This window comes from Agelaius tricolor, unplaced genomic scaffold (genome assembly GCF_023055355.1).
Source record: "Agelaius tricolor isolate 1412-34295 unplaced genomic scaffold, bAgeTri1.0.p SCAF_10, whole genome shotgun sequence".
In the NCBI taxonomy this organism is placed as follows: Eukaryota; Metazoa; Chordata; class Aves; order Passeriformes; family Icteridae; genus Agelaius; species Agelaius tricolor.
The window spans coordinates 7,751,728-7,764,765 of NW_027269270.1; the positions used below are offsets into that span (position 1 = coordinate 7,751,728).

General features: G+C 39.4%; 1 protein-coding gene across 1 annotated transcript in view; it reads right to left on the reverse strand.

The window, feature by feature from the left end:
* The window catches only part of HECW2 (HECT, C2 and WW domain containing E3 ubiquitin protein ligase 2), a 153,412-nt gene that overhangs the window by 42,884 nt on the left and 97,490 nt on the right, over nt 1-13,038 (reverse strand). The window contains exons 10-15 of the mRNA XM_071434546.1: nt 12,503-12,598; nt 10,025-10,175; nt 9,549-9,652; nt 6,307-6,431; nt 5,518-5,703; nt 1,656-1,790 (exon numbers count right to left, since the gene is read on the reverse strand). Coding sequence (XP_071290647.1) covers nt 1,656-1,790; nt 5,518-5,703; nt 6,307-6,431; nt 9,549-9,652; nt 10,025-10,175; nt 12,503-12,598 — 797 coding nt within the window. The remainder of the gene's footprint in view (nt 1-1,655; nt 1,791-5,517; nt 5,704-6,306; nt 6,432-9,548; nt 9,653-10,024; nt 10,176-12,502; nt 12,599-13,038) is intronic.

Sequence of the window (13,038 nt, forward strand, 5' to 3'; positions counted from 1 at the left end):
TGGCTTCAAAACATCAAAGTTCATGGCAAGTTTAAGCCAAAGAAAGTATTTAGATTTTTTTTTCATTAAGTACTCATCTTTTGCAATAATTTACAGTTCCTTTATGCAATAGCTTAAAATAGGGAAAAAAGGCAAATATGCAATACATAAGCCCTAAAGTGCAGAGGAAAAACTGGTGTTCAGGTTCATACATATGTAAAAAGAACATCATTGCATCATTAATACTAGAATGGTAATACTGTATTGAATTGCTATGCTTGAGATTCCTATCTGGAATTATACCTGGAATTAATTCAAGTAATAATTGTAACAATATCAAGGAAACACTTCTAAAATTGCATATAGAAACATACTTTAAGGAATTTCATGTATCTAAATGAAGTGGGAAATTTTGACAGGTAAGCAGAACTATGTATATGAAATATGTATGATCATTTCTTGTTGGATAAACTATACTTGTTTTGCAGCATTGACAACTTCAGGAGCATGGCTGGCACAAATACCTGTTTTAAGTGCAGAGCTACTGGATGCTGCTTAAAGATAGATAATTTGGGTGCATATTGGGTAAGGTCAAGAAAAAAAAATTCTGCTGTGCTACAAATCAAACAGAAATACTTGCTTTACCCTATTCAAGATCGAAATAGCTATATGAAGGTATATAGCTTCTTGCCTTATACATAATATCACCAAACTGATGGGAAATGCTATTTAAAACCATTTGCAAAATATTCCTGACACTGGAGGGGAACTGACTAAACCATGTTCACACAGGATGTGACAAGATATGCAGCCAGTGCTGCGGAACTTGCTGCAGCTCAGTGGAAGCCCTGGTAGAGAAGTGGCAGACAAGATTCATGTTTACTCTGAAACAGAGGCCTGGCAGACCCTCATCTGCCACAAGACTGAGCTAAAAAAAGAATAAATCAGATCATTTCTCTTGCTATTCTGAATTGTATTATGTTTAATTGCTGGCATGGAATAGCCCTCTCCTGAAATGACAACCTACAGCCAACAGTATGGAAGTTTTTAAATAAAGTACAACTGAAGTCCAAGTCACTGCACATACACAAGGTTACAAGTATAAGGAAGTGACAACAACACTATGGGGACTGCCAGTGAAAATGGTGCACAACAACATAACAACAAAATAGTGTTTTCCATGTACTTCTGATCAGAAAGTAGAGATTAAGTATAGATTCAAAGGCATATAACAGTCTTATAAGGCTGTATGTGGTATGATTTTTTTACACTTCATGAGGAGGCTGCAGAACTAGATGTATAGTCACACATGCATCTTTCCCCCCCTCTTATTTTGCACAGTTATGTATGAACACACTTGGCAGACACCACGCTAGACAATGCACATTTTGTCAGCAAAAGACTGGATACAGGAATCAGTAATCTGTAATCAGATGCTCTCCTGTGGTTAAGTGGGGTTACTGGGAATTCAAAATAAGAAAAAACTCATGTTTGACATTTTTCCTCTGAATTCATACATGTTAAAAGCAACGATGGCTATCAGAAAAAATAATATAACCTTACAGGTGACTGGTGCACTGTTACAGAAGGATCATGCTCCTCCCCCCACGGAATGATGTGCAAGGGGATGGTGGTGCCCCCGAGGAGGAGGAGGAGGAGGCCCAGGCCGCACTCACCTCCCCAGCGCTGTGGCTGCGCTGGCGGGTCAGGTGCTGCCGATGAACCAGGGCGCTGGTGGGCCGGCTGCTCTGCAGGGGCAGCCGCGGGTCGATGAACGTCGTGGTGCGCGAGTTGTGGTCCACAAAGAAAGCCTGCAAAGGACACAGGAGACAGAACTCATCAGCACTCCTTTTACTCATCATCTCTGAGGTTAACGCCTACCAGGGATCCAGGTTTCATTCCATCAGGTGGGGCTGTGGAAAATCTGTTACTGTGGCTTCTGCAGAAGGAGGACAACACTTTTCCATCCCACCCAAAGGGATGGATTGTTTAATGCTTTACATTGTTCCTGTCTATAAAGTCCTTTGAAATTCTCATCTGACAAGCATCCGAAGTGGGAAGCTTTATTATGACTGTCAAGAAGAGAAGACTTGAATATTTCATAAAAGTAATCCTGGTGTATTCTCCTTTTCATTCCCTTATAAGCTTCTAAAAAGGTGTCATTAAGTGGCAAACCCATTACCTTTTGTGAAGTATTTACCATATAATTATGAACACAATTGGCTCTATATATGTCAAGTGTATGCTTGCATCCGGTGATGAACTATGATTACAGACCAACAGGGATTTTTGCCATATTTCTGCTACAATTATTCCAAGTTCACTGACCTTTTTTTCTAAAAACCAAAACAAAATGCAAAAAAAAAAACCCCTAAAGCACCTTCCAGAACAAAAAAAAAGACCTCTGAAAGCCAAAAAGAAAGGTCAACCAACAACACAAAGATGATGGCAACAAAAAAAATTAAATCAGGCAATTGATGAGAACAACCACATAGTGGCCAGTCAACCATTTGCTGAAAACAAGGTCACAGGGACACATATCCTGGAAAATTAAAGCCTTCTACAATTCTAGCCAATTTGAACCAAAAAGGTCTCTAAGCCCTGAAATTTATACTTTTTGTAGCACCAGTGTTGCACTTGGAAACCAGCACTGTTCTATTTCAACACACTCCGTGTTTTCTGTCACAATACTGGAAACGTGGAAGTGGCAAAAAATAATCTCTGTTTTGAGCAGGAGAATTACAGGAAAGTAACATCTGGTTCAAGGAATCAAAAAATCTGGACCAGCAGAGTGGTGGTCAGGGACTGCAGGAGCCATTTCTGTGTTTGGCTACCAGTGAGGTACTTCAACCACAATTCCACAAGCAATTTATTCCTGTGGTGTCAGCAAAAGCAACATTCTCATCTTTCCCTCTCCTGACCACTTGTTTCATCCCCTGTGTGCCCTTCCTGCCTTGTGCTGGCACAAGTGTTTGTGTAGCCATGCAGTGAACCCATCAGGGGCTCCGGTCCAGGCTAAAATTACTCTCTTTTTGTCCCTCTCCCTGCTGGCTCCTCTAACCTCAGCCAGCTCTCCAGGGATGAGAGGAGAGGAGAGCAGAACCACTTTTCTGGCAGCAACACCAGCTTCTAGTATTCATGGAATCATTGTTTCAGATTGGGAAAGCCAGACCAGAGCAAATGCAATTCTTCTGACTGCTGTGAAGGTAGGCAGACAAACCAGTGTGTCATGCTGTACAGCAACTAATATGCCATTATGGACTGTGGTGGGAGAAAATGTTCATAGTTCCACTTCCCAAGGAAGGAGAGGCATATGGAGAGACACCACAGTTGCAGAACCCTAAAAGTGCTCCACAAAAGAGCACCAAGCCTCCTATAGCCCCAACAGCAATCACCTGTACCTGTAGCTTGTGCCTACAAGGAAGGAATCCTATCACCTGAGCAGTAAGAACCCTGTTCTGACCATCTGACATAGTCACAGATATGCAAGTGAAACTGTTTCACAGTTCAAACACAGTAAAGTGTTTTGTTAAAGTGTCAATAAATGAAATTTTAATTGCTACATCTGAGCCTCATGTTTACCTAGCTTACCTTGACAAACAATGATGCCACCCTGCAGTGCAGGTATACAGATTAGAGAGTACAAAACCAGTGAGAAAGAACCAAAACCATAATGAAATTTATATTTGGGGCCTGGCAGATGACTGGAAGAGACTGCTGGAACACAGCCACTCTTTCTGAAATTTTTTCTCCTGATTGGTAAAGATCTACCTACTTTACTAGCAAGTGGCTGGTTTGGGGTTTTTTTAAGTCCTTCTATCTGTTTTATCTAGTCTGTGTACATTTATAAGATGTAAAGCACTTTCAGCAAAACACAGGTTGATTTCATTAAGTCAACACCATATTGTAAATCACTTATTAAAAAAATCTTGATTCAATAAAGGAGGTAGTACCCTCTGGAGCTGCACCACTCAGTTCTGAGCTAATGCAACACTCTAGTATTGCATGCAGTGTTCCACAGCATCCTATTTAAATAATTCAATTTAGACATGAAGATAAAGACAATCATATCTTATTAAATATGTATGGTTGCAGGCCAGCTCGTAGTAGCCTACTTTTAAACAAAGCATAAATTAGCACTTTGAAGCTTTGGTGAAGATAGCCATTGGAGCTTCAATGCTTTGGGCTAATCTGGACACTGGCACACAGCTCAAAACACACTGTGGTTCACAATCTCCTTTCAAAAAAATTCCTCTCATAACTCCTGCCTAGCTATAATCCATAAATCTACAATGCTTGAAGAGACTGATATAAAATAGGTAGTGCCAAAACTATATTTAGCCCATTAAACATGAATAGTTGTCCTAGTTATTCTTCCAGTTGATATCTATGAAGCTTGCTAAAATACCTTTTCTTTCTGTTGAAGATTCAGTAATCAATTACTACGATTTCTTTAATTGTAGAGAGAAAAACCAAAAATGTGCAAATACATAGGAATTTATTACAGCACATCTTGCAGAGATCTAATTAAAAAGCACAAAGACTTGCAACTGGCTTTAAAATATGGACATGTGATTACACACACTGCACAAATGCATTATCTGTACAATGTCTGTGTGTATGCACATGGACACTGCAAGGCACAACCTCAAAGCTCAGCTGAGGGGCCTATTAAGCCTATATAATGCTTTCTGCTACCACAATTTCCAATGGCTTTCTGCCTCCCTGTGGTCAGTGACTGATGAAGGATCATCTGTAATGCCCATTAGAAACTAGAAAAAACTGAAATTTGCCCTATTCTTCAGGAGAAAACTGGCCACTGAAGAACTTAACAGAACAAGAATGACTTAAAACAGAAAACAGTGAGGCAAAGAACAATGTTTATAGAATTTCACATTCCTAATTGTATGTCTAATGAAAAAACGAAGTGCTTTTCAGAGATAAAAAAATCTAGGAAACAACCCTCAAGTATTTTTACCCTTTAGTTTAGAATTGTCTATCTTTCCAAGCATCAAGATCATTATTTATATGGACTCTCACAGCTAACCACATTGAGAGTGATAAATGTAAGAATCAAGAAGCTAAATATGCCAGTAATCCTAATAAACTGATAAGCCTTATCGCTTCCTCACATGCTAATCACAGTCTAATTTTAATCCTTCTGTTTTCTACACAAAATATAATGTTCCAGATACTGAGGATGCACTAGCTTGAAGTTACATTAAAACTTTCATCACAACTGTAAAAGCGACATCAAAATATTTTTTTAGGAAATTGAAAATTGATGCCTGTTTAAAAAAATCAGTGAGACTTGCAAGCATTTAAGATCTCTAATACCTCTTAAGGAAACCTACTCCATACCATCTCTTTCCTTCTAAGCAAAACACAACCACCAGAGTGATTCTCCCCAGAGCTGTCCCAGACCATCCTTTTTATTCAAGTACATAACAGAGAACAACCAACAACAACTTATTCAAGTACATCCAGCTGATCTCAGAAACTGATGAACACAAGGCCTTCTCAGCCCTGTGGAGTTACCTTGCCCTGATGGTCGTGTTTCATCTCCCAGCCCCTGGGCAGCTCCAGCTGTTTGTTGGCAAACATGTTGAGGAAGCCCACCAGATCGCGGTTGTGCTGGTAGCGCTCGAAGTGGTGGGTGTCGCGCCGGACTTTGGTGATCATGTGCTTCAGACACGTGTTGTTTGTAAACATGCGGTAGGCACTCTGGAAAACACACAGCAGCAAGGGCTCTTCAAAGGGGAAACTGCTCTGGCCACTAAAGACAGCCCTGTTCATTCTAAGTGGGCCTGCAGAAGGAAAGTTACTCCTCCAATTGCTTCTCCTTACACTCTAAATCCCATCATACAAAGAAACACTGGGGGGAACCTATGCAAAAAGAAGCACTGAAGGAAAATATATATATTAATATGGTTTTGATATATATTACTATGTTTTTTTGTTCAGTGTGACCTCTAATATACTTTGATATAAACCAGGCAATCTGGAGGAAACAAATATTGCCATTAAGCAGCAAGGGCTTTCCCAGAATTGTGTCTTACCCTGTGCAAAGCATAGTGAGAAAGCTATTGCTTCCATAAACAAATAATTTTCTATCATAAGAAAGATGAAGAATCAAATGGAAAATAAAAATTGCTATCATGCAGAGCTATGATGGCCCTGATAGCCCAATAATTTCAGGGGATAATGATGAGTGAATCTAGCCTCCCTATGTACTACCAATATCTTATCAGCAAACACTGAGCAGCGTTTTTGTACACAAAACAACTGCATTTATTAAAGCCTTTGAGCTGTAGCCACCATACTCACAGGGTTAGAATGCAGCACTGTAAAGAACTCTGGGCTGATAAGGAATTTCACAGGGGGAGACTGGAGCAATAGAGTAAGTCTGGATCTGGAGGTAGAGTGAGGCAGCACATTCTCTCTTCGAAAATCTAAGAGCAAAGTAAATGTCAAAGATTTCCAGCAGTTATTACCAAAGCATCCCTGCAAGCAACTGTATCAATGTGAATCACACAAGGAAGGAAAGCATTAAGTAGACAACTATTGCAGATTTACTGAGGATTGTCCACATAAGTGTACCCAAATTTCTTCTAACATAACACTGAAGTTTCTGAAAATATTATAATCTTAGTTTAGTAATATTTACCTGTGGCTTTTGGTAAACAACCATTAAAAAAAAATAAATCAAGTTCCATTATTTGGATTACCAAGTTTGTCCCTCTATATAAGATGCAATGAAGTCCCCTGGGCATGTCTGCACTGCTATACTGTAGCTGTATGCAGGTAAGTTATTTTTTAAAAGCTAACTAATGGATATAAAAGTCATTGTACATTTATAAATATTTCATTCCTTCTTAAAAAAACAAACAATAAATCTGCCATTACCACAGTCCCAGTCTTGATACAGTATTGAAGCAGCTTATGTAAGTAAGAAGTAGGTTGCCAAGGAAGTACCTTTCAAGTTTCAACTTCCAATAAACATTTGTGTCTTCTCCTAGCAACTACAGAAGTGCCCTGATTTTTCTTCAGTACCAGGAAGGAAGTGAAAAAACATTGAGTGGTGTTTGCTACAATGTGAACACTGTTGCCCCCAATTCTCTTTGTAGACCTTCGGAAGAGTATTTTTAATGTAAATGAAAAATTGCAAGTTCAGATTTGGTCTTCAGTGATACTACACTAAAATGCGTGCTGCCATCTACATTTCAGTTTCTTACTTTTTTACATGTTGCAGTATGTGCACTCTTCTCCATCAAATGAATATTAATCATGTAGACCACAGCTATCACAGACATAAAAGATCATAACACACAAGCAGAGCAAGGAGAAAGGTAGTGAATGAGACTCAAAACTGAGGGAAAAGTAAGAAGAAATAACAAAAGAAGAGGAAAATAACAAGGGTAAAATTCTAAGTAAAGGGAATGGAGAAAATAAAATAAACACAGCAGAGAAAACCAGGAAGTGTGAGGGAAACTGGTAAAATAAATAAACAAGAGGGTTTTTAGAAACACTACTTAAACAATAGAAGTCAAGCTGTTCCACATGGAACACATCATGAACAGGGCAAAGGCAGAGTGGCACAAAGGCTCCTGAAGCTGTGCCTGAATACTTGGGCTGGGAGTGTCTTGCAGACACTCACTGAGGTTTTATGTGAACTCTGTACTGGTACAAAACTTGGGTGTACACCAGGCAACTCTCACACCCTGGAAGATGCTGTGACATGCAGCAGGTAAGTCCTCTGTCATCGTCTGGTAAATCTGGAAACCAGAATGGGTCACCAGGTGGGTTTTTATTGCAGTTTGAGGCTTATGAATTTGGTTTATGAGAAGTTTATTCAGCTGAATTTGCTGGTTAGGGTTTGGCCTGAATTTGCTTAACTTGTGTACAGTACAAACCATCTGGCTGTACATGCACAAAGGTAGAAAAGGAAACAGCTACAACAGAAGTGAAGTCTACAAGTAATAAAAGGGAATGCTTGGGTAAATCTCAAGTTTTACAATGACTTGCAACTCAAAAAAGGGTGACACAGTTTGCATATCAGATTAATTTAGGTGACACTTTTAGAAGAGTACATCAGGAGCATCTAGAGACAAAGCCAAAGCACAGGACACCACACAGCTGTGCAAGGAACTGGATGGATAAAAAGCTTTACCAACATGTTAGTAAATTTTTAGTAGGAAGATGACCAAAGAGAGAACTGCTTAGGGAAAAGAAAAAAAGCAATGATGTTCAGGACCCTAAACAAAAGGTATTTCTTCCTATCTTCATTCCAAAGGTTAACACTGGACAGACTATCAGAAGAATGAAAAAATAGAGGTGAGAGAGTGCAGGTTAAAGACCAGGGTGCAAATTTAAGGTTTTCAAAGCCTTTAGGTCAGGTGGCATACACTCTAACAGTTAGGAAATAAAGTGGAGTAATCACTGAGACACTGGTGGCTCTTTAGAGGTCTGAAGGAGTTCTCAGAAGGAATGGGATAATGCTGTAAGAGTCCACCAAGATGTTTTGCTAAGATCTCTCTGGCTCTGGTCCTACTCATTATTTCTACTAATGACTGGATAGGGAAGAAAAAACTTGTTCCAATTAGGAGATTCTACAGTACTTAGACAGCAGAATGGACAAGATTCAAAACCACAGGGGCACATTAGAAAAGAACAAAGATCTGTGTGCAGGTAGGGATAATCAACTCACAAAGATCAGATGAAAACAGACATTTGTGCCAAAGTTCTGCACACAAGGCTCAGGACCTGATTTTAGCAGATCAAAGACTGAACACTGGTTAGTGTCAAACTATTAAAAAGAAAATAAAGAAACAAACAAAAACCAAGCCAAAACAAACAAAACCTTCTGCAGTAATGTACAAGGAGTGTTTTATGTAAGACACTTCCACAACCTCTTCAGTACAGCAGAGTCATAGCTTTATTTGATTTTCTGAAATATTCCTCAGAAGCTGAAGACCAACTCAAGACAATCCTGAGTAGGCCAAAAAACCAATTTGAGACCTAAACCCAGAAGTCACGAGGAAAGACTAGGAAGCAATGGATTTAAGGGTATGTTATAAGAAGAATAAAGAGTAGATTGTCTAAAAAAGTTAAAGAATGTCCCTCAAGTGGAGAATATAAGGACTCATGAGACAGCATTTGGCAAGCATGGCCTAGGAACAGCTCATCCAATTTATCTAGAGATGTAGCCAATGACTGTCTGAAGCCCTTTCTAGTTCTACATTCTACTATTTCAAACTTCATTAGCAGAGTCAAAATATTTGTAAGCGAGATCACGCAATTTTATATTTCTTTAACTGCAAGTGTCCTGCTCTCTAAAGAAGTCTGGTACAGACAGAAAAGTGCTCTGAATCTCACAACCTTCTCTTCAGCATATTGAGCAGGCTGAGTCATAACCTTCAAAACTAGACAGAATTGAAAACAAATGGCTTCATTTTCACACAGACATTCAGAAGAAGTTAGGGTTTGCCTTATGTACTCTCATTAAATCATCTATGAGACAAGAGCTCCCTTCTTTGGAGAAGGGGTAAAAAAATAATTTTTTTTTTAACCTGAATTAGAATGGTGAAATTCAGCTTCCTCTGCAGCTCCATCCACAGTATTTGTGTGCTCTTCAGGCCTGTCATTTGTCATTGTTCTTCGGATGCTCTGGTACCTAGGGTTGGAAAACTGGACTTTACATATAGTATATGGTAACTATGATCCAATTCTGGCTCCGAGGGAGCCTGCCCATATTTTCTGCCATATAGGTTAATATATATTGACCTCTGATTTCTGCATTAATAGTCTTTTGAATTCTGACAACCACCATCAGATGTATTATTTTTGGTCACATAGCTTAAGATCAGAGGTGGAACACAAAAGCCCTGGAAACTCATGTGCAAACTAAAAGCAACAGCCCCACAAGAACAACCACCTAAGGCCAGCAGTGGGAGCAGCTGTGGCCTTGTCTCCATGCTCAGCCTTGCAATGGTGAATGCAGCTGTGCAAGCACACAGAATTGACAAGCACCAAGGGTGACTCTTACCGGCGATTGAGCTGCTCCATCTGCTGTATGGAGTTGGATCTCTGCAGGATCTGTGGGGCTGGGGGAGCTGTGGGGCGCTGCCATGTTGTTGTCCTGTTCACGTGGTCCACGTAAAAAATCCGCCCGTGGCTGTCAATTCGAGCCTCCCAGTCTAAGGAGCAATAAAATACTGTAAACCATGGAGGGCTTGGGACAAATTTGTTGATTTGTTGGAGCTCTGTCACTTTTATAACCCCACCTATTGTCTCTATAATAATCATTTCTACTACAACGTAGACATATGTATATGTATATAAAACCCACACATCTATACAGAAACAGAAATGCCTGATTCTTAGACACCTGCAACTACAGAAAACATGGAAACCATTTAGCACATCAGTTGAAAAACTGTCTTTGAGAGCTCAGCAGGTGTCTAGATGACACTGTCTATATTGCAAGTCTAAGTGAAAGTAGTATCTGCTGACAAAATAAAAACACTCAAGTTTTTAAATCAGAGTTCATAAACAAAATAGAACACCCAAGTATTCCAGGAAGAATAGAATTGTTCACTGGGAAAAAAACAAACAACAAAAAAAATCCCTCAAACAGTTCACATTTGTGAATTCATTATCCTGCTTAATTGTCAAGCCCTAAACCACCGTATAATAAGTTGGGATTTTTCTTGTCATGTTTATGCCCAATTCTGACACATTCACCATTTCTATAACATGCTCTTGCAGAAGAAAACCTGCACTTAATTTAAAATACACAAGTTTAAACACCTGAGCAATGGCTTCCAAAGTAAAACATTTGCATCAGTGCTGTGATGGACAAGGCTGTCTTCTGCTGTGTTCCTATATAAGGCTATATTCCATCAAATCAGTATTAGTCAAATGTTTTACAAATAGCTTGCTGAATTGTCATTCATCAAGGTTTCATGGTCAAGCTTTATTAATTTTTTCCCCAGGAATGTAGGAACTGGAGCATATTGTTGCACATTATAGGCAGAAATAAATGTTTAAGTTCTTTCTCTTGTTCTTTAACTTGACCTAACATAAGACTGAAATAAATACACATATTTTTCTTCCTTATTTTCAAACTTTGGTGAAACAACAAATTGAATACAACCCAAATTAAAAAGAAATTACAGTTTAGAGCTCAAAATCATATTCTTAATATTTACCTTAATTTTTCAGTATTAAAATATGAAACCTGTCACAGATCTGAAAGCAGACCTTTGGAGAAAAAAACTGAATCTAGGCAATGATTAGTAGACTTTATTTATATTAAGAATTACACAGAGATTGTTTTGGGCTTTGACTGTAAAGGGTGATGTGTAAATGCATCATGCAGAAACCCAGTAAATGGCAGAAATGTTAAAATACTACACAGCCAAAGCTTTTTCCACTAATACTTCAGCAGGTTTTCCAAGTAGTTATTGTAGTGTATAGTTTTCTTCTGAAACCACAGAACTGGACCAGCTATCTCTGTGCATTTCTGAAATATCTGTCTCCCAGAGACAGTTTTGTAAAACGTAGAACTGGTATAATAGGATGGCAGTTAATTAACTCGAAGATGTGCACACAAGATTCATCTGATTATAACAGAACAGCAGGCTGCACAACCATATCATTATCCTGGCTTTGCACACACAGTTCTATCTGTGTTCTGCTATCAGGCTCCTTCCAGTTACCTGCTCCAATCACAGAGCAAACACAGCCCCATACCATACTGGGAAATAGGGATCTGTTCATTTTACACTAAATATCTTAATTCCTGACTCTTTTAAAGTAACAGAGCTTTGCCACAGACTTCAGTGGGTCTGGATTTCCTTTTTTTTTCATATTTGGTTTAAAGCAATGTTTGCCTATCAGCTGTGTACTTTTTTTTTTTTTTGGAGGGGGGGTCCTTTCTTTGAATACCTAATACTGAATAGATTTTCACTTCTCAAAGTTTAAGCACATGAATAAGTTCAATAATTGAGAGCAACGTATTTTTCATATGCATTAGAGAAATTAAAATTCATTTGTTCATTAAAGCTCATCTAACTGTTGCTTAATGTCCAGGTTTATTTTAATATAAAATCTTCACTCTGCCTCAAAAAATGCAAGGAAAGCACAGACATCTGTAAATTAATCTGCAGATACGAAGGATGTTGTAATTCCTTTGTAAATCATTAGCACACAAGCAGTATTCAGAGATTTCAGAGTGTCTGACAGCTCACAGTGCCTCACAGGCACCATCACCTCATCTCCCACCCCTGTGCAGTGCCACAGGAAAGGCAGCACTGTCTCTGCAAGAGTGACACTCAGCAAGTCTGTGTGCACCAGGTATAATTATCACAGCAACAACACCGGACCCAACCATCATCACTCCTCACTTCCAGCTTCTCAGCTGCTCATTCTCAGTTCTCACATTCAAAAAAGGAAATGTAATGAACTCTCAGTAATGAGCCACAGGCAGCTTATGCCCCAATTAAAGTATGGAGAAGCTCACTTGGTGGCAGAGCCTCATCCACTCTCTGGTACCGGCTAACGTCCTGACGCACCGAAGGCAGGGACCTCAAGGGCTGGTGGCCATTGGCTGGAGAACCTGGAATCAAAACACACACAAATTTCTTTATTTCTTTTTTCAGTCAATGTGGGGAAGCCCTGGAGTTACCTCTAAACTGAGCAAGCTGTGTAAAAGCTTCTGCAGGACTATGATATTTCAGGATATATCTAACAGTCATCTTATCTTGGGGTCAAAATAAGTTATGCTGACAGTTCTAGGCAAGTGATTCCTCTGGGATGTCTTGGTCCTGGAAACATCATCTCTGGGACGTGCTACATCCATATGTGAGCAGCCAAAGTCAGGGCATGGAAACAACCTGAGCCTGAGCCATATCCCAGGACAAAGCTCCACCTGGCCGCAGAAACCTCAAGAGTGGGAGGTGGAACTGTCCACTGTCCTTCCTTGCTGCAGCCAAACTGATCTGCAAAATATGATGCAACCTGACACCTAATAAAGAGCATCCCAAATGTCTGGAAAAT